Source organism: Carcharodon carcharias, chromosome 19 (assembly GCF_017639515.1).
Source record: "Carcharodon carcharias isolate sCarCar2 chromosome 19, sCarCar2.pri, whole genome shotgun sequence".
Lineage (NCBI taxonomy): Eukaryota > Metazoa > Chordata > Chondrichthyes > Lamniformes > Lamnidae > Carcharodon > Carcharodon carcharias.
In genome coordinates this window covers 60,878,122-60,902,854 of record NC_054485.1, presented here as the reverse complement: position 1 = coordinate 60,902,854, position 24,733 = coordinate 60,878,122, and the positions used below count along the sequence as shown (strand labels likewise).

At 44.4% G+C, this 24,733-nt stretch overlaps 1 protein-coding gene across 1 annotated transcript; it reads left to right on the top strand.

Annotated features, from left to right (window-relative positions):
• Window positions 1-157: 157 nt before the first annotated feature.
• mrps15 (mitochondrial ribosomal protein S15) lies at window positions 158-24,733 on the top strand. The gene is made up of 8 exons (XM_041212102.1): window positions 158-277; window positions 1,065-1,121; window positions 1,955-2,030; window positions 8,632-8,680; window positions 12,514-12,598; window positions 16,540-16,598; window positions 19,952-20,143; window positions 24,498-24,733. The coding sequence occupies exons 1-8, from the start codon at window positions 172-174 to the stop codon at window positions 24,609-24,611; spliced, it is 738 nt and encodes a 245-aa protein (XP_041068036.1). The 5' UTR covers window positions 158-171; the 3' UTR covers window positions 24,612-24,733.

Sequence of the window (24,733 nt, the reverse complement as noted above, 5' to 3'; positions counted from 1 at the left end):
TCCCCCCTTTCCAGACCCCTCCTCCTCCCCCCATTCCAGACCCCTGACTCTCCCCCAGCTCAATCCGCTAGGGTTGGGTTGTTGCTGTTATTATGGGATGTCCTTGTTGCTAAGGATCTGCTTCTTCCTTCCTATGGTCGCTCTGTGATGATGTGAGTTTGTCGCGGGTTGATGATGGTGATGCTGCGCCGGGCGGTTTGCAGCTTGCTGGTCCCCGGGGCTAGGGGCCTGTTCGTGCCCGGGAGCCGGGCGGCAGAAACAGCTCCGAGGCGGCCTGGTGAGCGGGGATGGGGGGGGACTGAGAGTGAAGCCCAGCTTGGGGCAGCCGGCCGGCCGAGGCATGACTGCAGCTCACGGCGGCGGGGAGGGCGACCGGGCGGGAGCTGTGCGCTCGGCCCCGATTACTGAAGGTACACCCCTTGGTGCTGTGTGCCCACCCCCCCCCCCCCCCCCCCCGAGGCTACACTCCTGGGTGCTGTGTGCCCCCCCCGAGGCTACACCCCTGGGTGCTGTGTGCCCCCCCCCAGGGTACACCCCAGGGTGCTGTGTGCCCCCCCCGATGGTACACCCCTGGGTGCTGTGTGCCCTCCCCCCGAGTATTAGCCCAACGTGTTTAGCCTTTCATTCCAGGAATCAGCCCAGTGCCAGTCAGTATTTTCCATTTTGAGTGGAGGCAGAAACCTATGAAAGAACACCAAGGAACTATTAAACACAAAGCTGCCCTTGCAGCACCTGCTGTTACTGATATTTTTCACAAAAGTCGAGCAAACACAGACTAGGCTGTACAGGCTGTGTGTATGAAAAGCTAACCTACCTGACTGTGTTATATATAAAGGCTGTATAACTGTGCTTCGATTGCATCATATCCGTAGTAATTATATACATATTTGTGTTGTATTTGTAGTGTTTATATACAACTGTTAAAACATAGGCTGATAAAAATTTGACCTTACTGTGGCAAGCAACCTGCATTTTCCATCCAGGTTAGCCTTGCCTAATGGAAGGAGAGGAGGCATCTAACCCATTTTTGGTCTTTGTTGACTGTTCACTGTGTCTTCCTATAGGTGCCAGTTTAGTGCAGATCGTGTACAATTATGCCAGTCTGTCAAGGAAAACTCGAGGTATGTATGGAACGCCGAATGGACAGTGCATGTAGCCAGAGGGAATCTGTGCACTAGTCGTACAGAATAATAATGCGTGCAGCTACAGAAACATGTTGATAATTGAACCAATACAGAAACTGGGTGTTAGAGGAATCAAGTTGAGTGCCTAGAACCAGGGGATAGCTTAAAAGACTCCTGCTGGGGTGGAGCTCCACTCACTGGCTGTTCTCTGACAGAGCACCCACATAGCCACTCCTTACAGGAGAGTGTCCAGTCCAGTCCAGTCCAGCTCTAGCCCAGTCTTCGTACTGCTTCCAGGTCCTATATATACTTTCCATTGTGGGTCCTAGCCCAGTTGCGTTAAAAACCTTTCCTCAGGCTCTATTCAAGAGAGAAAACTGGCCCCTGGTGTCATTATATAATCACTACGCAATAAACCACACTCCCTGTGACTCCTCACAATGGAAAGTATATATAGGACCTGGGAGCAGTACGAAGACTAGGCTAGAGCTGGACTGGACACTCTCCTGTAAGGAGTGGCTATGTGGGTGCTCTGTCAGAGAACAGCCAGTGAGTGGAGCTCCATCCCAGCAGGAATCTTGCAGGAAAGTCAGAGATGTCGATTGGAAATCTTGAGTGCAATGCCTAGAAGGGGGTGGAAACAGATTCAGTAGTTACTTTTAAAAGGGATTTGGATAAATTCGTGAAGAGGAAACGGGGAAGGGGCAGGTTAGTGGGTAGCTCTCAAAAAGCTGATGCAGGCAGGATGGGCTGAAAGGCCTTCTCTGCTGTATGATTCTATGACATCCCAATGGCATCACATTTATAAATGTTTTATTTCCTCATTACAGAATTTCCCAGCCAGCTGGATGATCTGTCACCGACCATGCTGAAGAAAGACTACAAAGACTTAGAGTTAATGAATAAGTATGTATCCAGAGTTTCCTGATTCAAATGCTGGAGCTTCATTAATCCCCCACCTGCCACCTATCCAATTTCTGTTTCTCTACTGAGCTCCTGCTCTAGAAGAGGAAGGGTTGGTGGAAGGTACAAGTTAGGCTACTGAGCTCCAGTATTCTGTAAGTGAGCCCTTTGCAGAGGAGTCAGCCTCAATACAAATCTCTTGCCTCTCGTGAAGACTTGGATTAAGCCATTGGTATTGAATACACATAGTTTGAGTTTGGATTTCTTGAATATCCAATTGGTCCTTGCAGTGTACTGGAGGCACAGGACATTGGTGAGACTGTGCCTGGAGTACTCTACTGTTTTGGCCTCCTCACTTAAGGAAGGATATACCTGCATTGGAAGCATTTCAGGGAAGGTTCACTAAGCTGATTTCCTGGGATAAAAGGGCTGTCTTAAGAAGAAAGGTTGAGCAGGTTGGACCTATTTACATTGGAGTTTAGAAGAATGAGAGATGATCTTATTGATATATATAAGATCCTGAGGGGATTTGACAGGCCAGATGCTTTGAGGGTGTTTCCTCTCAAGGAGGGAATCTAGAATCAAGGGGAACAGTTTAAAAATATGTCCCATTTAAGATGAAGATGAGGAGGAATTTCTTCTCTGATGGTTGTTGGCCTGTGGAATTCTCTTTCCAGAGAGCAGTGGAGACTGGGTTACTGAATATATTCAAGGCTAAATTAGACAGATTTTTGATCTACAGTGGAGGCAAGGGTCATGGGGGACAGGCAAGAAAGTGAAGTTAAGGCCACAGTCAGATCAAGCATGATCTTATTGAATGCTGGAGCAGGCTCAGTGGGCAGAATGGCCTGTCCCTGCTCCTGTTCCATATGATTTTATGAAACCAGAAACCTCTCTGTCCTGTTGGGTGGATGTAAAAGACCCCATGACACTATTTTGAAGAAAAATGGGGAAGTTATTCCCAGTGTCCTGGAGCCAGTATTTATCCCCCAATCAGCATCATGAAAAGAAGATTATCTGATCATTATCCTATTGCTGTTAGTGGGAGTTTGCTGCGCATGAATCGGCTACCATGTTTCCTGTACAACAGCAGTGACTATACTTTCAAAATACTTCATTGCCTGTTTAGTGCTTTGGTGCTAATACAAATGCCTATCCTTAATTGTCTTTGAGAAGGTGATGGTGAGCTGCTGTCTGGTTGTTTTTGGGTAGTCGAGCTCTTGCCCCTTAGGGGTCTAACTTGGTTCGATATCAGATGCAATTCTTCTTTGAACATCTCCTCTTGCTCGTTTCTCATTTTATCCATTTACAGGTTGCCCAGTTTATTGTGAACTGTGTCTGTCTCATTGTCCTTGTCTAAATCTAGAATCCTAGTAGCTTTATTTCTCCCTTTCAAACACGATGTTGAGCTCAGTCGTATTATGTTTATGGACCAGAAGGCTATTAACTAAATCTGGGGCATTTATTCACTACAAAATCTAATATGGCCCTTGTTAGTTCTAGAACAGTGCTTTCCAAATTATTCCTGCTGTGACCCCATTTTAATACTTCACACTTGGTGCAAAGGGTGGAAATTGGCAAGGTGGAGGGGAACTCAAACAGCAGGGATGCAGGCACAGGGGAGAGGAACTCAAACGGCAGGGATGCAGGCACAGGGGAGGGGAACTCAAACAGCAGGGATGCAGGCACAGGGGAGAGGAACTCAAACGGCAGGGATGCAGGCACAGCGGAGGGGAACTCAAAAGCAGGGATGCTGGCACAGGGGAGGGGAACTCAAACAGCAGGGATGCTGGCACGCAGTGAAAACTCCGATACCCACCTTTTTGCAGGTTCTTTCGGCGGCAGCAATTGGGCCTAAAAGCTTATTTCATTAGGCCACACCCACCGGCAAAAAAAACATGTGCATGTTCAAACAGCCTCGCAGTCAATCTTAAGAGTCTTCAGAGCACCTGAGTCTTCATTGCTGCCTCAGAGCTCGCAACCCCAATTGCTTGCCCAACAACCCACTGGGGCTCATGGCCCACAGTTTGACAACCTCTTCTTCGGCACGTTAGCCCAGGTCTTCCAATCTCCGGATTGTTGGAGATTGGACGTATGACGACAAAAAGGCATAGGATTTTATTCATTTACAGGATGTGGGCGTCACTGGCTGGGTCAGCATTTATTGCCCCATCTTTAATTGCCCTTGAGAAGGTGGTGGTGAGCTGCTTTCTTGAACCACTGCAATCCATGTGGTGTAGGTACACCCACAGTGCTGTTAGGGAGGGAGTTCCAGGATTTTGACCCAGCGACAGTGAAGGAACGGCGATATATTTCCAAGTCAGGATGGTACGTGGCTTGGAGGGGAACTTCCAGGTGGTGGTGTTCCCACGAATCTGCTGCCCTTGTCCTTCTACATGGTAAAGGCCATTGGCTTGGAAGGTGCTGTCTAGGGAGCCTTGGTGAGTTTCTGCAGTGCATCTTGTAGATGGTACACATTGCTGCCACTGTGTGTTGGTGGTGGAGGGAGTGAATGTTTGTGGATGTGGTGCCAATCAAATGGGCTGCTTTGTCTTGGATGGTGTCAAGATTCTTGAGTGTTGTTGGACCTGCACTCATCCAGGCAAGTGGAGAGGATTCCATCACACTCCTGACTTGTGCCTTGTAGATGGTGGACTGGCTTTGGGGAGTCAGGAGGCGAGTTACTCATTGCTGCATTCCTCACCTCTGACCTGCTCTTGTAGCCACAGTATTTATATGGCTAGTCCAGTTCAGTTTCTCGTCATTGATAGCCCCCTAGTGGGGTTCAGCGATGGTAATGCCATTGAGTATCAAGGGTGATGGTTAGATTCTCTCGTTGGAGATGGTCATTGCCTGACACTTGTCTGGCACGACGGTGGTGTCATGGAAATGTCACTGGACTGGTAATCCAGGTCTTGCTGCATTTGGGCATGGAATGCTTTAGTATTTGAGGAGTCGCAAATGGTGCTGAACATTGTGCAATCATCAACGAACATCTCCACTTCTGACCTTATGATGGAAGGAAGGTCATTGATGAAGCAGCTGAAGATGGGCCTAGGACACTACCCTGAGGAACTCTTGCAGTGATGTCTTGGAACTGAGCTGATTGACCTCCAACAACCACAACCGTCTTCCTTTGTGCTAGGTATGACTCCAACCAGGCTGATCCCCCAGTGTATGGGGAGAGTGAGAATGGGGGTTGGAGAGCTGATTGGTTACCCATGGGAATGAGTTTTCGGTAAGAGAGAGGTGTGGGGAGTATATTGAGGGGGTTGGGGTGGTGGGGGTGGGGGTGGGGGGTTGGTGGGGTGGTGGTGGTGGGTGGGTCGGGGGTGGGGGTGGAGGGTGGCGGCAGCGGCGGCAGTGATGGTGGTGGTGGTTGTTAGTTTCCCATGAAGGGTATTTAGTGTCTTGACCTGTGCAGTAACCTCCCAGCACTTATTTGAGATGATTGGTTAGGCTGGCCAGCAGGTGCAGGGTGACGATGGGAGAGAACATACACATGTCAGTGCTGGGATCACTGCTGTTCACAATTTACATTAATCACTTGGACTGTGGAATCAAAAAGCAATTTCTCATTTTGTGGATGACACCAGTTTGAGGGGTGGTCAATACTGAGGAGCTCTGCAGCAAATTGCAGGAGGAGATTAATAAACTTGCAGAATGGATAAATAATTGGCAAATGAAGTTCAACACAGATAAATGTGAGGTAGTACAGTTTGATGGGAAGAATAAGGAGGTCACTTATTACTTGGAAGGTGAGAGTGTAGGTGGGGTACAGGAAAGAGGGATGTCGGAGTACAAACACATTAATCACTAAAAGTTGTCCCACAGGTTAACAAGGCTGTAAAAAGTCAAATCAGCCACTAGGTTTTATTTCTAGAGGATAGAATTGAAAAGTAGGGAAGTTATACCAAACCTGTATTGAACCTTGGTTAGATCACACTGAGAGCACTGCGTGCAGCTCTGGTTCCCTTATTATAAAAAGAATATAGAGGCACTGGAGAGGGTGCAGAGAAGATTTTACAAAGATGATACCAGAAATGCCTGAGTATACATATCAGGAAAGGATTTTTTTAAAATTCAATTCGGATGTGGGCTTCGCTGGCTGGGCCATCATTTATTGCCCATCCCTAGTTGCCCTTGAGAAGGTGGTGGTGAGCTGCCTTCTTGAACTGCTGCAGTCCATGAGGTGTAGGTACATCCACAGTGCTGTTAGGGGGGAGTTCCAGGATTTTGACCCAGCGACAGTGAAGGAACGGCGATATATTTCCAAGTCAGGATGGTGAGTGGCTTGGAGGGGAACTTCCAGGTGGTGGTGTTCCCATGTGTCGGCTGCCCTTGTCCTTCTAGATGGTAGTGGTCATGGGTTTGGAAGGTGCTGCCTAAGGAGTCTTGGTGAATTCCTGCAGTGCATCTTGTAGATGGTACACACTGCTGCTACTGTGCGTTGGTGGTGGAGGGAGCGAATGTGGATGTGGTGCCAGTCAAGTGGGCTGCTTTGCCCTGGATGGTGTTGAGCTTCTTTAGTGTTGTGGGAGCTGCACTTATCCAGGCAAGTGGGGAGTATTCCATCACATTCCTGATTTGTGCTTTGTAGATGGTCGACAGGCTTTCTGGAGTCAGAAGGTGAGTTACTCATTGCAGGATTCCCAGCCTCTGACCTGCTCTTGTAGCCACAGTATTTACATGGCTAGTCCAGTTCAGTTTCTGGTCAATGGTAACTCCCAGGATGTTGATAGTGGGGGATTCAGTGATGGTAATGCCATTGAAGATTAAGGGGCGATGTTTAGATTCTCTCTTTTTGGAGATGGTCATTGCCTGACACTTATGTGGCGCGAATGTTACTTGCTACCTGTCAGCCTAAGCCTGGATATTGTCCAGGACTTGCTGCATTTGGACATAGACTGCTTCAGTATCTGAGGAGTGGAGAATGATGTTGAACATTGCGCAATCATCAGCAAACATCCCCACTTATGGTGGAAGCAAAGTTATTGATGAAGCTGCTGAAGATGGTTGGGCCTAGGGCGCTACCCTGAAGAACTCCTGCAGTGATGCCCTGGAACTGAGATGATTGACCTCCAACAACCATATGTTCCTTTGTGCTCAGTGTGACTCCAACCAGCGGAGAGCGTTCCCCCTGATTCCCATTGACTCCAGTTTTGCTAGGGCTCCTTGATGCCTCACTCTGTCAAATGCTGCCTTAGTATCAAGGACAGTCATTCTCGCCTCACCTCAAAAGTTTCAGCTCTTTTGTCCATGTTTGAACCAAGGCTGTATGTTGTTAAGAAAAGAGGCTGAGGGGTGACCCAATAGAGATCTTGAGAATTCTGAAACGTTTTGATCAAGTGGATACAGAGAGAATGTTTCCTCTTGTGGGGAAGAGCAGAACTAGAAATTGTCAATATGAGATTGTCACCAAGAAATCCGATGGGGAATTCAGAAGAAACTTCTTTACCCAGAGTGTGATGAGAATGTGGAACTTGCTACCACAGGGAGTGGTTGAAGTCGTTGTATAGATGCATTTAAGGGAAAGCTAGACAAGCAGATGAGGGAAAAGGGAGCAGCAGGCTACAATGGTAGATTTAAATGAGTAAAGACAAAAGGGGGCTTGAGTGGAGCATAAACACCAGAATGGACTGGTTGGGCTGAATTACCTGTTTGTTTTTTTTTTCATTCTTTCATGGGCTGTATATGTTGCTCACGAGGCTAGCATTTATTGCCAATCCCTAATTGCCCTTGAGAAGGTGGTGGTAATCTTGAACCACTGCAGTCCATGTGGTGTAGGTTCACCCACAATGCTGTTAGGGAGAGAGTTCCAGGATTTTGACCCAGTGACAGTGAAGGAACAACGATATATTTCCAAGTCAAGATGGTGAGTGGTTTGGAGAACTTGCAGGTGGTGTTGCTCCAATGTATCTGCTGCCCTTGTCCTTCTAGATGGGAGCTGCTGTGGTTTGGAAGGTGATTTCTAAGGTGGTTTGGCAAGTTGTTGCAATGCATTGTTCAGATGTTACACACTGCTGTCATTTTGCATCAGTGGTGGATAGGGTGCCAATGAAATGGGCAGCTTTGTGCTGGATGGTTTTAAGCTTTTTGAGTGTTGCTGGAGCTGCACTCATCCAGGCAGGTGGGGAGTATTCCATCACACTCCCGACTTGTGCCTTGTAGATGGTGGACAGACTTCGAGGAGTTAGGAGGTGAGTTGCTCGCTGCAGAATCCTCAGACTCTGACCTTCTCTTGTAGCCGCAGTATTTATATGGCCGCTCCAGCTCAGTTTCTGGTCAATGGTAACCCCCAGGATGTTGATAGTGGGGGATTCAGTGATGGTAATGCTATTGAATGTCAAGGGTCGATGGTTAGATTCTCTCTGGTTAGAGATGGGTCATTGCCTGGCATTTGTGCGTCAAGTCTGTTACTTGGCACTTATCAGCCCAAGCCTAAATGTTTATTCAGGCCTTGCAGTATAATGACACAGCTGCGATAGCTAAGGAGTCGCAAATTGTACTGAACGTTGTGCAATTGTCATTGAACATTCCCACTTATATCACATATATCCTACGTGCTCTTGAGAATCTGGCTTGTGATATGATTTTTTTACAGGACCAATGATGTGGTTCGAAGGCTGCTGTCACTGGAAATGGCAACACATGTAAGTCATTCCCTTTTTCAGATTGGGTTTTACATAACATAAGAAATAAGAGCAGGAGTAGGCCATTCAGCCCTTTGAGCCAGCTCTGCCATTCAATGAGATCTTCTACTTCAACATCATTTTCCTGCTCTATCCCCGTATCCCTTGATGTTTTTAATATGTAGAAATCTATTGATCTCAGCCTTGAACATACTCAATGACTGATCGTCCACAGCCTTCTGGGGCAGAGAAGTCTAACGATTCACCACCCTTTAAGTGAAGAAACTCCTTCTGATCTCAGTTTATTTAAGAAAAACATTCTGGGGCCCTCAGGCTTTCCAACAGCATATTTTTTCCTGATATTGTATTCAACTCCTATTTTATTTCTGCACTGATGCTCTCCCTTTCTAACCCTCCCCTCCAGAGCCTCAGAGAAAGGCAGAGCCTCTTGTGAGGTTACAACAACTTATATTTCTATTTATATAGTGCCTTTTGTTTTGATCTCAGCTGATGTTATTACTGGACAAGTCAGATCCTAGACTGAAACCTGGCTTGATAGACCATAATTTTTTTGACTAATTTTTTAAACCATGGAGGGGACTTACTGAAACAGATTCACAGTCTGCTGTTTACTTTTTAACAAAAAGATGAAATATTTGTTAAACAAGAAACGCCAACTAAATTATACTAAACAACAAAAAGGTTGGAAAGATTTCGACACAGACACCAAGGGAAAAAATGATTCAAACTCATGCTACCATTTTATCCCAGCAATATTCTTTCTTACAGACCCAGCAATCCCAGTGAAGAGGTACTACTATTTCCATACAAAGGCTAGGGCTGGTTCAGATGCAGAGAGGTTTCTTTCCCAGTAGACTTCTGAACATTCATTCGAAGTCCTTCCACAGTTGGATCTCCCTTGAGATATTCAGAAAACTCACTCTAAATTCACTATCGCTTTAACTTTAGAGTGATACATATGAGTTCCTTAAACTAATTTCCTCAGCAGTATGGCATCATTTCCAGCCAGAGGGAGTCTTAGACCTTTTCTGTCATCACGCTGTGGTATACACATACCAACTGAACTAAAATCTGCCTTTCTGCCTGTGTCTCGGTGGGTCTCTCTCTCTCTGATCCCTTGTTGCTAGGCAACAGCACAGTTTTTCCCTACAGTTTGTGTTTATTTTCTCTTCCCTAAACTGCTAACCCCTGGTAACCCACCTCTTCACTTTAAAGAGTCATAAAACTTTATTAAAAATTCACATATACAAAAAGGGCCTGGAGACTTCCCAGCTCCATCTCAAAATACTCGAAAATGAAATCAAACCCAGGTTTCACCTTTCTTAACACAAATTTTAAAAAGTGTAAATTAAACTTAAAGCTATATCTTGTTCCTAACACCCACGAATACAAATATAATTTATTAAAACTATATCTAGTTCCAGATGCTTTAATGTAATGAACTATCCTAAGGCCCCTTCACAGGAGTGTAGCAAAGCAAAATTTGATACTGAGCCACACAAGGCAGTATTGTGGCAGATGGCCAAAAGCTTGGTCAGTGAGATACGTTTTAAAGAACCTCTTGAAGACCAGAGAGGTAGAGAGAGACAGACATTTAGGGAGTGAATTCCAGAGCTTAAGGTCTTTGTAACTGAAGGCACAGCCACCAATGATGGTGTGATTAAAATTTTGCTTAAGAGGACAGAATTAGAGGAGCGCAGAGATCTCAGAGGATTGTGGGACTGGAGGAGATCACAGATAGAGAGGGGCCATGGAGAGATTTGAAAACAAGAATGAGAAATTTTAAAGTTGAGATGTTGTTTGGCTGGGAGCCAATGTAAGTCAGCGAGCACAATGACAATATGTGAACTGAACTTGGTACAAGCTAGGACATTGGCAGAAAAGTTTTGGATGATGTCAATTTTATGAACAGTAGTCATACCTAGCACAAAGAAAGATGGTTGTGGTTGTTGGAGGCCAATCATCCCAGTTCCAAGACATTACTTCAGGTGTTCCTAGGGAGTAGTGCCCTAGGCCCAACTATCTTCAGCTGCTTCATCAATGACCTTCCTTCTATCATAAAGCCAGAAGTGGGGATGTTCGCTGATGATTGCACAATGTTCAGCACCCTTCACGACTCCTCAGATACTGAAGCAGTCCATGTCCAAATGCAGCAAGACCCAGACAGTATCCATGCTTGGACTGACAAGTGGCTAGTAACATTTGTGCCACACGAGTGCCAGGCAATGACCATCTCCAGCAAGAGAGAGAATCTAACCATCGCCGCTTGACAGTCAGTGGCGTTACCATTGCTGAGTCTCCCACTAACTATATTCTGGGGGTTACCATTGACCAGAAACTGAACTGGTCTAGCCATTTAAGTACTGTGGTCAGAGACTGGGAATCCTGTGGCGAGTAACTCACTCCCTGACACCCCAAAGCCTGTCCACCATCTACAAGGCACAAGTCAAGAGTGTGATGGGATACTCCCCACTTGCCTGGCTGAGTGCAGCTCCCACAACACTCAAGAAACTCCAAACCATCCAGGACAAAGCAGCCCACTTGATTGGCACCACATCCACAAACATTCACTCCCTCCACCACCGAAGCACAGTGGCAGCAGCGTGTACCATCTACAAGATGCACTGCAGGAATTCACCAAGGTTCCTTAGGCAGCAGCTTCTGAACCCACAATCATTACCATCTAGAAGGACAAGGCAACAGATACATGGGAACACCACCACCTGGAAGTTCCCCTCCAAGTCACTTATCAGCCTGACTGGGAAATATATCACTGTTTCTGGGTCAAAATCTTGGAGCTGTCCCCCTACAGCACCATTGGTGTACCTTCGCCACAGGGACAGCAGCGGCTCAAGAAGGCAGCTCACCACCACCTTCTCAAGGGCAACTAGGGATGGGCAATAAATGCTGGCCCAGCCAACAACACCCACATCTTGCAAAATGAATAAAAAAGAAGTCTTGTTTCTCTGTCACCCAGTGCTCAATGCCCTACTTTGGCTCCTGGTCAAGCAAGGCCTTGATTTTCAAATTTTCACTCTTGATTTCAAATCCCTCTATGGCCTTGCCCCTCCCTGTCTTTGCAATCTTCTCCAGCTCCACAACCCCCAGAGATGTTCATGCTCCCCTAATTCTGGCCTCTTGTACATTCCCAAAAATAATCGCTCTGCCATTGGTGGCCATGCCTTCAGCTGCCTAGCCCCCGAACTTTGGAATTACCTCCGTACACCTCTTTCTCCCCCCTCACCTCCCTTTCCTCTTTTAAGGCACTCCTTACAACCGACCTCTTTGACCATTTTATAATGCCCCTGTTCAGCCCCCTGAGACATTTTGTTACAGGTGCTATATAAATGTTGATTTAGAGGAGCGAGAGAGAAAAACAGCAAACGCTGGAAATACTCAGGTCAAGCAGTGTCCGTTGAGAGAGAAACAAACAGTTAACATTTCAGGCCTGTGACCTTTCATCAGAGCCTGAAGAGAGAGAACCATTGATAATGTTGCTAACATGGGGACCAGGGAGAGAAGTTGCAGCCCCGTGCCTGCCCTGCCCAGCATGTGAGTTGCCATTTTCTGCTTATAAGTTGGTAACGTCAGGAATGAACCACTGGAAAATGACAGAGATGTAAACTTCAGAGCAACAGAGTCAGTTAGAGGGTGTGAACGTCTGGGTATAGTGTCAAGAAGCTGAATAACCTCCCTGTTCTGTAATATAAATCCAAGCTTTCAATAGCCTCTAGTGAGACACTGGAAAGGGAAAGTCCCCTTGCTCTGTTAACTTAGGATTGACCTTCTTTATGTTTATGCTTTACTGACCTCGGTGAATGACTTGCTTTCAGAAAGAGAAACTGAAGCTGAAAACTAGCCAGCTGGTGGAGAAGGTGCAGAGGAGTCCCAGTGACCTTGGCTCCACAGAAGTGCAAAGTGAGTTTAATTAAAATTACTCAATTCTCTATAATCTTTACTTACTGGGTTAAGCAACTGAATTTATATATTTTATAAAATGAGCCTGTTTTGTAGCATAATTGACAGGTGGGCAAAGACCTGATTCCTCCACATCCTGATGATTGGAGCATTATGACTAAACTCTTCCTTCCATCCCCTACACTGAAGTCATCTAGTCTACTGGGAAAGGAGAAAAACAGAGAGAAAACCCAGTGCCAAGAAGGGAACAAATACTCTGGACACTAATTTCTTTCCATCTCCATCAGGCAATCAAGACCAATCACGGGGACAGTATAGACTGTGTTCTCTATACAGTCTGTAAGCCTGTATATGATGTGATCTCTGCCCCAGTCTAGCACCAGTCCACCTCCCTCTTGAAGGTGTACAGAGAGCTGTTAACATGTTCCAGAGACTTTTGCGGGTACCTGGGGAAAAGAAGAATAACCCAACACCCATCAATTCCAACCCTTGGACAGTTGAAATGCATGTCCCTGGTCCTCTCCAATCTGTTAAACTGGAATCAAAAGGAGTACTTGTTTTATAGACCTCTTTTGGGTCACCCACCTCACTGCCTGTGCTGATCTAAAGTCAGTAAATGAAGGACCTTGAGCCTATCAGAGTAGCTGAGGTTCTTGAAGTTTGGAATTATTCTTGCTGCACTCCACTGGAATTTTTCCAAGGTCACTATATCACTCACCACACGGGGGAGCCAAAGCTAGGGCACAGTCTGGATGGAGGCTGGCCAGAGACCTGTGTGGTGTTGAATTGTTGCCCTTGGATTTCTAGCACTTCTACCAAGTGATAAACTGTTGTTTGTGGCACAGAAAGAGGTAATTGGGCCCATTGTGTCTAATCCAGTTCTCCATGAAGCAATCCAGTCAGTCCAATTTCCCCGCCCTGTCCCCATAATTCTGCAAGTTTATTTCCTTCAAGTGCCCATCAAGTTTCATTGTGAAATCATTCATCATCTCTGCTTCCACCACCATCATGGGCAGCAAGTTCCAGGTTGTTTCCACTCACTCCATAAAAAAGAAAAAGTTCTTCCTCACATTCCCCATTCCTTCCCACTCTTGCCCCACATCTCTTGTCCAAAGCTTTAAGTTTGCTCTTGTACTACTAATAGTTAATTGGAACATTTTTTTTCTTTGTCTGCCTCACCCAAACCTGTCGTAATCTTGTACACCTCTATCAAATCTCCCCCAACCTTCTTTGTTGCAGGGAGAGCAGCCCCAGAATTTTCAACCTAACCTGGTAGCTAAAATCCTCATCCCTGGAACCATTCTGGTAAATCTCCTCTGCAGAAGCAATTCCTTTACTTGTTGAATTATACCCACTGGCCGTGGAGTGTCTGGTTGTCCACCACTCCCCTGATTTCTTGCTGCTGCATTGATGAAACAAAGGCAGCACTTCCTAAACCTGCTACCTCCAACAGCTAGAAGGGCAAGGGCAGCAGATGCATAGAAACAACACCTCCAAATCTCACACATTCCCGACTTAGACATATTTCACCATCCCTTTAGTGTTGCTGAAAAAAATTCAGAAACTCCCTACCTGACACCATTCCCTACCATTCTAGCTGACATCTACATCCACCAACTTTTCTTTCTCTCCCTAAGTTACAAAGACTGATGCTACCAACTATGACCTGATATTTATGACAGTTCCAACAGCATCTCAATACCTCCTTTTCTGTAGCCTTCTGCACAGTCTGTGTAACACTTTTTGAATTTGGTCAAACTTCCCAGCACACCTTCAGTCGTTTTAATAGTTTTTATCACCAAGTTCAGCTCCTTTAGCAAGGAATTAATCCTGGGTTCTAGTCAATCCTTTAGTTTCCTTAAAATTGGTATTGAAAAGGCCTAAAACTCTTCAATTCTTCCTCAAGCAAGTTAGAAAGATTGAACAACTTGCTTTAACTCATTCTTTGAACCTGAATTGTGTGCACCCACATAAGAGTGTCAATACAGGAAGTTGCATCACTGACATCGATGCAGGAGCTCTATCAAATGCCCTTTGTATGGAAATTAAAATTCCTGGTGTTGGGTTGTGGGTGAGTGGTCGATCACAGAGCCGGACAAGAAGTTCTTCCCTGATCTTTGAGCTGTTCAGGTGGACGGCTGAAACAACATTCTTGGCAGTGTTTGGTTGGTGTCTCCATTTTCTGAAGTAGGCTTCTAGAGAACACAGATCTTCAGCAAGTGTTTTCTCAATATCCAGAAGTTCTTTCACAAATGATGATTTATTCTTTTCAACTGGTATGCAGCCTTTGACACGGTTGACCACGCCATCCTCCTCCCACGCACCCTCACTGTAATCCCGCTGGATGGGACTGCTTTCACTTATCTATCTTATCGTAGCCAGAGAATCACTTGCCATGGCTTCCTTTCCTGCTCCCACACATTTACCTCTCTCCTCCACAGAATCTCAAAATTGTTACAGCACAGAAATGGGTCATTCAACCCATCGTGCCTGTACCGGCTCTTAGAAAAAGCAATTCATGCCATATAACAGTCTAATTCCCTTTTGAATGCTTCGATGGAACCTGCCTCTACCGCAGTCTTGGCAGTGCATTCCAGCCCTTAACCACTTGCTGTGTGAAAGGTTTCTCTCATCTCGTTTCTGCTTTTGCCAGTTACTTTAAATCTGTGCCCTCTCATTCTCAATCCTTTCACAAGTGGGAACAGTTTCTCCCTATCTACTCTGTGCATATCCCTCATGATTTTGAATACCTCCATCAAATCTCCTCTCAACCTTCTTTTCTCCAAGGAAAACTTCTCCAACCTGTCTTAAAATCAGAAGCTCCTTATTCCTGGAACCATTCTTGTGAATTTTTTCTGCACTCTTTCCAATGCCTCCACATCCTTCCTAAAGTGCGGTGTCCAGAACTGGCACAGTACTGCAGTTGAGGTCGAACTAGTGACTTATATAAGTTCGACCTAACCTTGCTCTTGTATTCTATGCCCCTATTAATAAAACCTAGTACACTATGCTTTATTAACTGCTCTCTTAACCTGTCCTGCCTCCTTCAATGATTTATGCACATTTACACCCAGATGCCTCCACTTCTGCATCCCTTTAGAATTGTAGCCCTTTTTTATATTGTTTCTCCATGTTCTACCAAAATAAATCACTTCACATTTCTCCACATTGAACTTCATCTGCCACCTATCTGCCCACTCCACCAACTTCTCTAAGTCCCTTCGAAGTTTTACACTATCCATCTCACAGTTCACAATGCTTCCGAGTTTTGTATAATCTGTAATTTTGAAATTGTGCTCTGTACACCAAGATCATTGTCAGTATATACCAGGAAAAGCAAGGATTCCAACACTAACCCCTGGGGAACTCCATTACAAACCTTCCTTCAACTTGAAAAGCATCCATTAATCACTACTCTCCGTTTCCTGTCACTCAGCCAATTCCGTATCATTGTTGCTACTGTCCCTTTTATTCCATGAACTATAACTTTGCTCTCAACTCTGCTGTGTGGCGCTGTATCAGATGCCTTTTGGAAATTCATGTACACCCCATCAGCAACATTGCCCTCATCAACCCTCTGTTACCTTTTCTGAAAAAACTCCAGCAAATTAATTAAACACGATTTTCCCTTAAGAAAGCCATGCTAGTTTGGATCTACCTTCGGCCCCCTCCTATTTCTCATCTACAGGCCGCCCCTCAGAGGTATCATCCGAAAGCACAGTGTTCATTTTCACATGTGCCCTGATGACCCCCAGCTCGACCTCGCCACCACCTTGCTTGACTCCTTTGTTGCTAAATTATTAGACCGGATTCTTTACAATTTGTGCAAATGGGTGTAAAGAATGTTTTGGGAGCTCTCTGATACATGAAATGGTTCTGCACGGAGGTACAGACTGTGTTCAATTATTGTACCCTAACAGTGTGTCTCTCTCTCTTCTCAGTTGCCATCTTAACAGCAAAAATTCGGAATTACCAAGAGCACCTGCAGGTACACAGGAAGGTGAGTGATACAGAATGCAAGGGCTGCCCACACAATGACTGACATTTTAACACTGTACTGGGACAGCGTACAACTGAGACACATCTCTGAGATCTCTCCAAGTTGCAATTCCAGGTCTAGCTGCGCTCCATGCTCTTTGCCCCCTCACACTGCCAGATTGTTGACTCTCACCCCATTCCCAACTGAAGACTGTGTGAAGAGAGGTGCTGGGAAAAGTGGGCATTATTAAGAGCTCAGTGTTGAGGTGCATCCTGTCAGTGCTTTCAGTTCAGAGAGCTGCTGGACCTGTGTCTAGTGAAGTGAGCAGTGCTTGCTCAGTGGGTGGGTTTGCTGCTTATCAGACTGAGTCACAACAGGTGAGAAACAGTCCAACTTTGATTCCCCTGTTGGTCAGCCTCTCTCATCCTAGTAAACGAATAATAATGAGCTATGTTCTCAATTATTGATCCCTGTTCAGTGACTGCTGCTGGCTAATGCATATGTGGCATTGCATGAGGCCAGTCCTGTGGAACTCTACTTCTGTGTGAGCTAGGGTGTGGTGGCCCTCAGTAAAGCACTGAAGCATCAATCTAGATTGTGATGGAATCTGGGAGGAGGACTTAAACTTAACTCTCTGACCCGAGGGAGACAGCTAATATTGAACCAGGACTGATACCAGACGCATGTTAAACTATTGTTAGTCTGTTTTTGGTTCCTCTTCATTACTTCACGACACTATGCAATTTTGTCCCTTTTACTGACGGATACAGGTGGATGAACAGTTTCCTACAGGCTTGCTCCATATCCATGGCTTGTGACAGGACATTGGGAAAGGGTATGACACACTGATTCTGTCTCAATTTACACCACATATTTGAAAGAAATACTACTTTTCTGCCAATTTCCCCCTCCTCAGGAGGAGCATTGGTTCCTTGCTGCCATATGATTCTGTAGGTGGTAGTGATACTCACAACTGTCAGGTGCTTACTCTTCATGTGTGGATGTGATATTTAGCTGTGGCAGGGATTACAATTGAACATAACCTTGCTTGTTTTCTCTGAAAAAGACTAAGGCCACCATAGTATTACATAGAATTTTACAACACAGAAACAGACCATTCAGTCCTCTTGGTCCATGCTGGTGTTTATCTTCACAAAAGCCTTGCCCCACCCTACACCTAAACAACTGGAACAATCTTCTGTACATCTACCTTATCAAACCCTTGAATAATTTTAAAGAACTCTATCCTGTCAGTACCTCCAGCTTTTGTTTTCTAGAGAATCTTGTTCCAATTTTCCTAATAGTTACAATCTTTCAGTTCTAGATTCATTCTTGTGAATGATTATTTTCATCTTCTGTGCTTCTATATCCTCTTCATGATATGAAGACCAGAACTGTTCATGGAGCTGTCAAGTGTGGCCTAATCAAGGTTCAATACAAATTTAACATCCTTTTCAATTCCATTCTTCCAGATATGAATCTTAATGCATTATTTACACAAATTCTAGCTGATAGTTTCTCTTTTAATCAGGGCCAGCTTTGGTACAGCTGATAGCACTTTGAATATGAAACCCACCACATCCTGCCCAGCACTGCAAGGGCTTACTGTCTGCCCTTCACTGAAATTCCGAAGCATGCATGTGTTGGCTTGTGGAATCATCCCGCTTTAGTACTTGGGCACAAAATTTAGGCTGATGTTCCAGTGCAGTACAGAAGGCATGCTGCATGGCCAGAGGTGCCACTATTACGATGAGATGTTAAACCCTGTATGGTAAAGGTAAAAGATACCAGGGAATTATTTCAAACAAAAGTGGGGATGATATCCCACATTTCCTGTCCAAAATTTACTCCTCAAACAACATTGTTGATCATTATCACTTTGCTATTTTTGGGAGCTTGCTGTGTGCAAATTGATTACTGTATTTCCCACATTACAATATTGGCTTAGCTTCAACATAGTACTTCATTGGCTGAAAAGTGCTTTGAGATGTCCTACGGTCATGAAAGATGCCGTATGAGCGAAGGCCTTTTGTCTTGCCACAAACTTGCAGGGCTGTGTTGGGTTCTGCACATGGGTCTGACAGATTCTGTACCTTCAATCCACATTAGGCCCATGGGAAGCAATGGGGACATGCGATAGGTGTGGTCCATTTTTCAAGTGGCCTCCTTATGGCCTGCAGGAAGGCCAGGGTAAAGGCTGATGTAAATGAGGCAATTCCAAAACTCCAGTGTATAGTTTCAATCATTTGAGCCCCCTTCACCTACTCCAGTCCCACCCTGCTGTTCACTCCTCACATCCTTTAATATCCCACCGTCTAATCCTGCTTGTTCCTCTGAGTGTTTGATGGGGACAGTGTACATATGAACAAGGAGCAGGAGTAGACCATTCAGCCCTTCAAACCTGCTCTGCCATTTAATAAGATCATGGCTGACCTGATAGTAACCTCAAATCTGCATTCCATCTACTCCCAATAACTTATCACCCCCTTGCTTACCAAGAATCTGTGCACTTCTGCCCTAAAAATATTCAAAGACTCTGCTTCCACCACCTTTTCAGGAAGTGAGTTCCAAAGACACTTGACCCTCTGAGAGAAAAAAATTCACCTCATCTCCATTTTAAATGGGCGGCCCTTATTTTTAAACAGTGATCCATATTTCTAGACTCTCCCACAAGTGGAAACACCCTCTCCACATCCACCCTGTCATGACCCCTCCAGATCTTATATGTTTACATCAAATCGCTGCTTACTCTTCTAAACTCCTGCGGATACAAGCCTAGTCTGTCCAGCCTTTTCTCATAAGACAAGTGTTTAATGGGGACAGTGTAGAGGGAGCTTTATTCTGTATCTAACCCCATGCTGTACCTGTCCTGAGAGTGTTTGAAGGGGACCGTGTAAAGAGAACTTTACTTTAGAAAGAGGAGAAGCTGATGGTACTGATGGGTTTTAAAGATTGTGCTAACTCATAGGAACCTAGAGATTGGAGAGACTCTTCAGCCTGTGCTAACCTCAAAGGAATTCTCTAGTCTCATTTTCCTGTTCTTTCCTTATGTCCTTTTTAATACTTTTATTTGTGTTTATCTAATCTTGTGATTGATTGGGTTTTAATGGCCATTTGTTATTGTGTCTATATTCTAACAATCATTTTAATAAAGTCATATGTTAACTTTCCATCACACACTGGTATTTGTGATTAGTTTGTATATTTACTTACACTCTGCAATTTCATGATCTTTGATTCCCCTCAGCCCATCTACCCAACTAGGTGCCTGACTGCTGTGAAGCGGGGGTATGATGTGATTCACTGGGTCATCTAGTAGTTACCTACTCCAGTACACCTTTCTATGGTACTCAGACATGTTTATTCTTAAACAGGATAAAACTAACAAACGTCGCATGCTAATGGCAATCGACAGACGGAAGAAGCTGTTGAAGTATCTCCGGCGAACGCGCTATGAGGTGTTTGAGAACGTTTGCACCGAGCTGGGCATTCAGTACACATTCCCTCCAGAGTATTACAGGAAGGTGACACAGCGATGGGCTGCCAAGAAAGCTTTGTGCATAAGGGTAAGATGATTAACCAGTTGAACTCAGTGTGACTGCTGAACAGGTTGAGGCTGGGTAAATATTAAATGCAATCTGGGGAGCTGCAACTAGCCTCAGCTCTCTGGGCAAGGAAAAGAAAGATTAGTCAGGGAGCCCCTCTTCTGATCCCATGCCTGTGTAGATGTTAGGTGTGGGCGGGCTGTGTTGTGATGACTTTGTGGTAGAATAGCTCATTAGTGACCACTGGCTGAACTAACACTCTGGGTCTGAGGATGGCTATTGCCCAGAGGACAGCCTGTCACCATCAGTTGACACTGATGAGAAACCTGAACAGATATCAGTAGCTGTGCAATATTGGTGCTTTCCAGATTAAGCCCAGTTTTACTGATAATGATCTCTGAAACCTTTATCCCTGGTATTACCTCAACCCTCTCTTCCTGCTGTAGAATTTTGCCTTAAACTCTAGAATTCCATCCTTGAACCTCTCAACCCTTGTTGGCTTCTTTAAGACAGTCCCTAAAACCTCCCTGTTTCAACAGCCTTTTGGTCACCTGTCTAACATCTGTGTGTGGCTCAATGTCGAATGTTGGTTGCTCCTGTGAAGCACCTTTGGACATTTTGCTACATTTAAAAGTGCTATATAAATGAAATATGCTGTTAAACTGCAAGGATGTGAGGCAGTTGGTTGAGAAAAGACTGGAGGGGCTAGGAGTTATATATTCTATCATGTCACAGAATGGTTACAGCTGGAGAGAAGCCAGTTAACCCATCCTGCGAGTTCTATCCAGAGTGAAACTGCAGTTACTCCCATTTCCCCCACTGGAAAGTACAAATCTTGATATCGGGTGCAGAAGGAATCAAACTTGGCTACGATGCCGCCACAGTTGAATAGCCAGCTTGGAGATACTGTTTCGGACCTGTGAATGAAGAATGGTCACTTGGGTGAGATCTGGTGTTAATGGAGCTGCAGCACTTTGAAACACTTTGATTATGGGGCACACAGAAAGGAATAAAGGTGAGCTCATTTGGAATAATTTGCCATCTCTCCATATCACTAAACACACCAATAAAGAAAATGGAATTAATGAGATCTTGGAGGAGTGTTTGCTAGAAAAGTTTAGGATGAAAAGGTATGGTGAAATGTTGGCAATGCACCGCAGATCTGGAGTGGGAGGGAAAAGATCCATTTGTCCTTGTCCACATATGACTACGAAAGAGGTGCTGCTGAGACAGTATGAACAGCGAGGGCCTAAATTAAAAGGCCCTCTTCTTTTAAGAAATATATAATCTAATATAAAACAAATACAATCCCTGGATTGCTACCTGAACCACAAGCAAATTGGCACAGCGTCAAAAATTAGTGTGGGAGAATTGGGCCTCCATTCATGGAGCACTGGCACCAGTACTGGGGAAAGAGGGAGCTGAGCCGTTGGGATGGATTCATTTGAATCACACTGAGACTACTGTCCTATAATCTAGTAACTAGGGCTGTAGATAAGGCTTTAAATTAATAGCTGGGGTCAGGGAAAATTTATGTTTTGGAAGAAAAGGCAGAAAGGAAAAGGAGGTGGGGTATCACTCTTAATAAAGAGTGAAATCAATACAGCATTGAGAAATGATCTTGGCTCAGAAGATCAAGATGCAGAATCAGTTTGGGCGAGGATAAGAAATATCAAATGTAAGAAGTCAACTGGTGGAAACGCTCTAGAGCCCCACTCCCCTAACACTACACTGTAAGATAAATGAAGAAATAATGGGGCCTTGTAAGACAGCTACTGCCATATTCATGGGTGACCTGAATTCTTCATATAAATTGGATGGATTAAATTGTCAAAGGTAGTCTTGAGGATAAGTTCATTGAGTGTGTTCAGGTTAGTTTCTTAGAACAATATGTTGTAAAATGAACCAGGGTGCAGCTTTTTAGACCTTGTAATATGTATTAACGTTCTTAGGGTAAAGGATTCTCTAGGGAAGAGTGATCATAACATGATAGGATTCCACATTGTTTGAGGCTGAGAAACTTGAATCTGAAAGTATTTTCTTAAATTTAATTAAAGAAAATTACTTAAGTATGAAGACAAATCTGGCTAAAATGGACTGGGAAAATAGATTAAAATATAAGAGTAAATAAGTAGTGGCACATACTTTAAGTATTTCTTATTGGAATATAATTTTTGTTGAGAATTGAGAAATGATAAACCATCTGTGGGTAACTAAAAAAAATAAGGATGATATCAAATTTGAAGGAAAGGTATATAATGCTGCACTGATTAGTGGTAAGGCAAAATATTGGTAAATTTTAGAAACTAGCAAAGAATTACTTGGAGAAAATAATGCATGAGTAAACTAGCAAGAAATGGAAAATCAGGCAGTAAAAAAGGAAGAGAAGAATTAATGTAAACATTAGTCCCTTAGAGGGTGAGACTGGAATTAATGAGAAACAAGGAAATAGCAGAGACTTTGAACAAAATGTTATATCTGTCTTCATGGTAGAGGACACTAAAAACATCCCAATAATAGTAGAAAATCAGGGAGCAAAAGGGGGGAAGGAATCGATCGTAATCACTAGAGAAAATGTACTGGACAAACTTGTGGGACTTGAGGCTGATAAATTTCCTGGACCTGATGGCGTAGGGTCTTAAAAGAAGTGGCTGCAGAGATAGTGGCTGTGTTTTAACCTTCCAAATTTCCCTAAGTTCTGGAAATGTCCCAATGCATTGGAAAACCACAAATGTAACACTCCTATTCGGGAAAGGAGAGAGATAGAAAGCAGGCAACAACCAGTTAGCGTAACATCTGTTATTAAGAAAATGCTGAAATTCATTAAGGGAATAGTAACAGAACACACAGAAAATCATAATACAATCAGGCAGAGTCAACATGATTTTGTGAAAGGAAAATCGTGTTTGACAAATTTATTAGCATTCTTTAAGGATGCAACAAGAAGGGTGGGTAAAGGGGAACCAGTAGATGTAAGTGTATTTGGGTTTCCAAAAGGCATTTGAAAAGGTGCCACACACAAGATAAGAGCTCGTGGTGTTGGGGGTGATATGTTAGCATGAATGGAAGATTGGCTAACTAACAGAAAACAGTTGAGATAAGTGGGTCATTTTCAGGTTGGCAAACTGTAATTATTGGGGTGCCGTAGGGATCAATGCTGAGGTCTGTTTACAATCTATATTAATAACTTGGATAAAGGGGCCAACGGTATTGTAGCCAAATTGACTGACATAAATATAGGTGGAAAAGCAAATTATGAGGAGGACACAAGATCCCTGCAAAGGGATATAGACAGGTGAAGTGAAGTGGGGAAAAAATTGGCAAATTGAGTATAATGCGGGAAATTGAGAGATTATCCACTTTTGTAAGGAGGAATAGAGAAGCAGAATATTATTTAGAGAGAGACTGCAGAATGCTGCAGCACAGAGGGATCTGGGTGTCCTCGTACATGACTATCATAAAGTTAGCATGCCAGAATAGGTAACTGGGAAAGCAAATTGAATGTTCACTTTTTACAAATAGAATGAAGTATTCAAGTAGGGAAGTCTTCCCACAACTGTGCAGGGTGTTGGTGAGGCCGCACCTAGAGTACTGTGTACAGTTGCAGTTTCCTCATTTAAGGAAGGATGTACTTGCATTGGAAACAGTTCAGAGAATGTTCATTAGACCCCTGGGATGAAAGGAAAGGTTGAGCAGGTTGTGCCTATACTCTTCGGAATTTAGAAGAATGAGAGGTGATCGATTGAAATATGAAAAATTCTGAGGGGACTTCACAGGGTGGATATTGGGAGGATGTTTCTACCCCTGGGGGATTCCAGAACTGGGTTGGGGGGTGAGGGCACAGCTTCAGAATAAGGGATAGTCATTTAAGATAGAGAGGAAGAATTTCTTCTCTCAGAGCATCGTGAATCTTTAGAGTTCTGTACTCCAGAGAGCACTAGGATTCTGGGTCATTGAATATATTCACAGCTGAGGTAGACAAATTCTTCGACCATAGGGGAGTCGAGGATTCTGGGGAACAGGCAGGAATGTGGAGCTGAGGCCATGATCAGTTTGGCCATAATCATATTGAATGGCAGAGCAAGCTCGAGGGACCGGATGCCCTCCATTCCTATGTTGTGTTGTGTTTTTTTGCTCTTATTGAAACAGATTAGTGTTTTGAGTGGAAATCATTCATCAGGACCAATCTGGGCAATGAGGAAAATCCTATCTAGACTGACAGAAGCGAAAAGGGGAGCAGAACTGGTCCAAGTCGAGAGTGCAAATAGTGGAAGTCAATGTAGTTAAAAGCTGAGTGAAAGGTCGGAGAGAGGACGGGCTAGATGTGCACACTTCCACAAAATCACACACTCAGTGGCCTTTTGCTTTGTTTCAGGTGTTCCAAGAGGTACAGAAACTACGTGCTGCTGAACGACACAAGCAGAAAGCAGCAGCTGCAGAGAAAGCCCAGCCTATCAATAAGGAGGTGAATGAAGGTACAGCAGTGTGATCAGAAGTGCATGTGGAGCATACACTGCTGGGCTGAGTATACGTGTTGTGCACAGACACTGTATTTTAAGAGAAGGCAATGAAACTCTAGTGTCAGATTAATAAATATTTATCTCTTTAAAA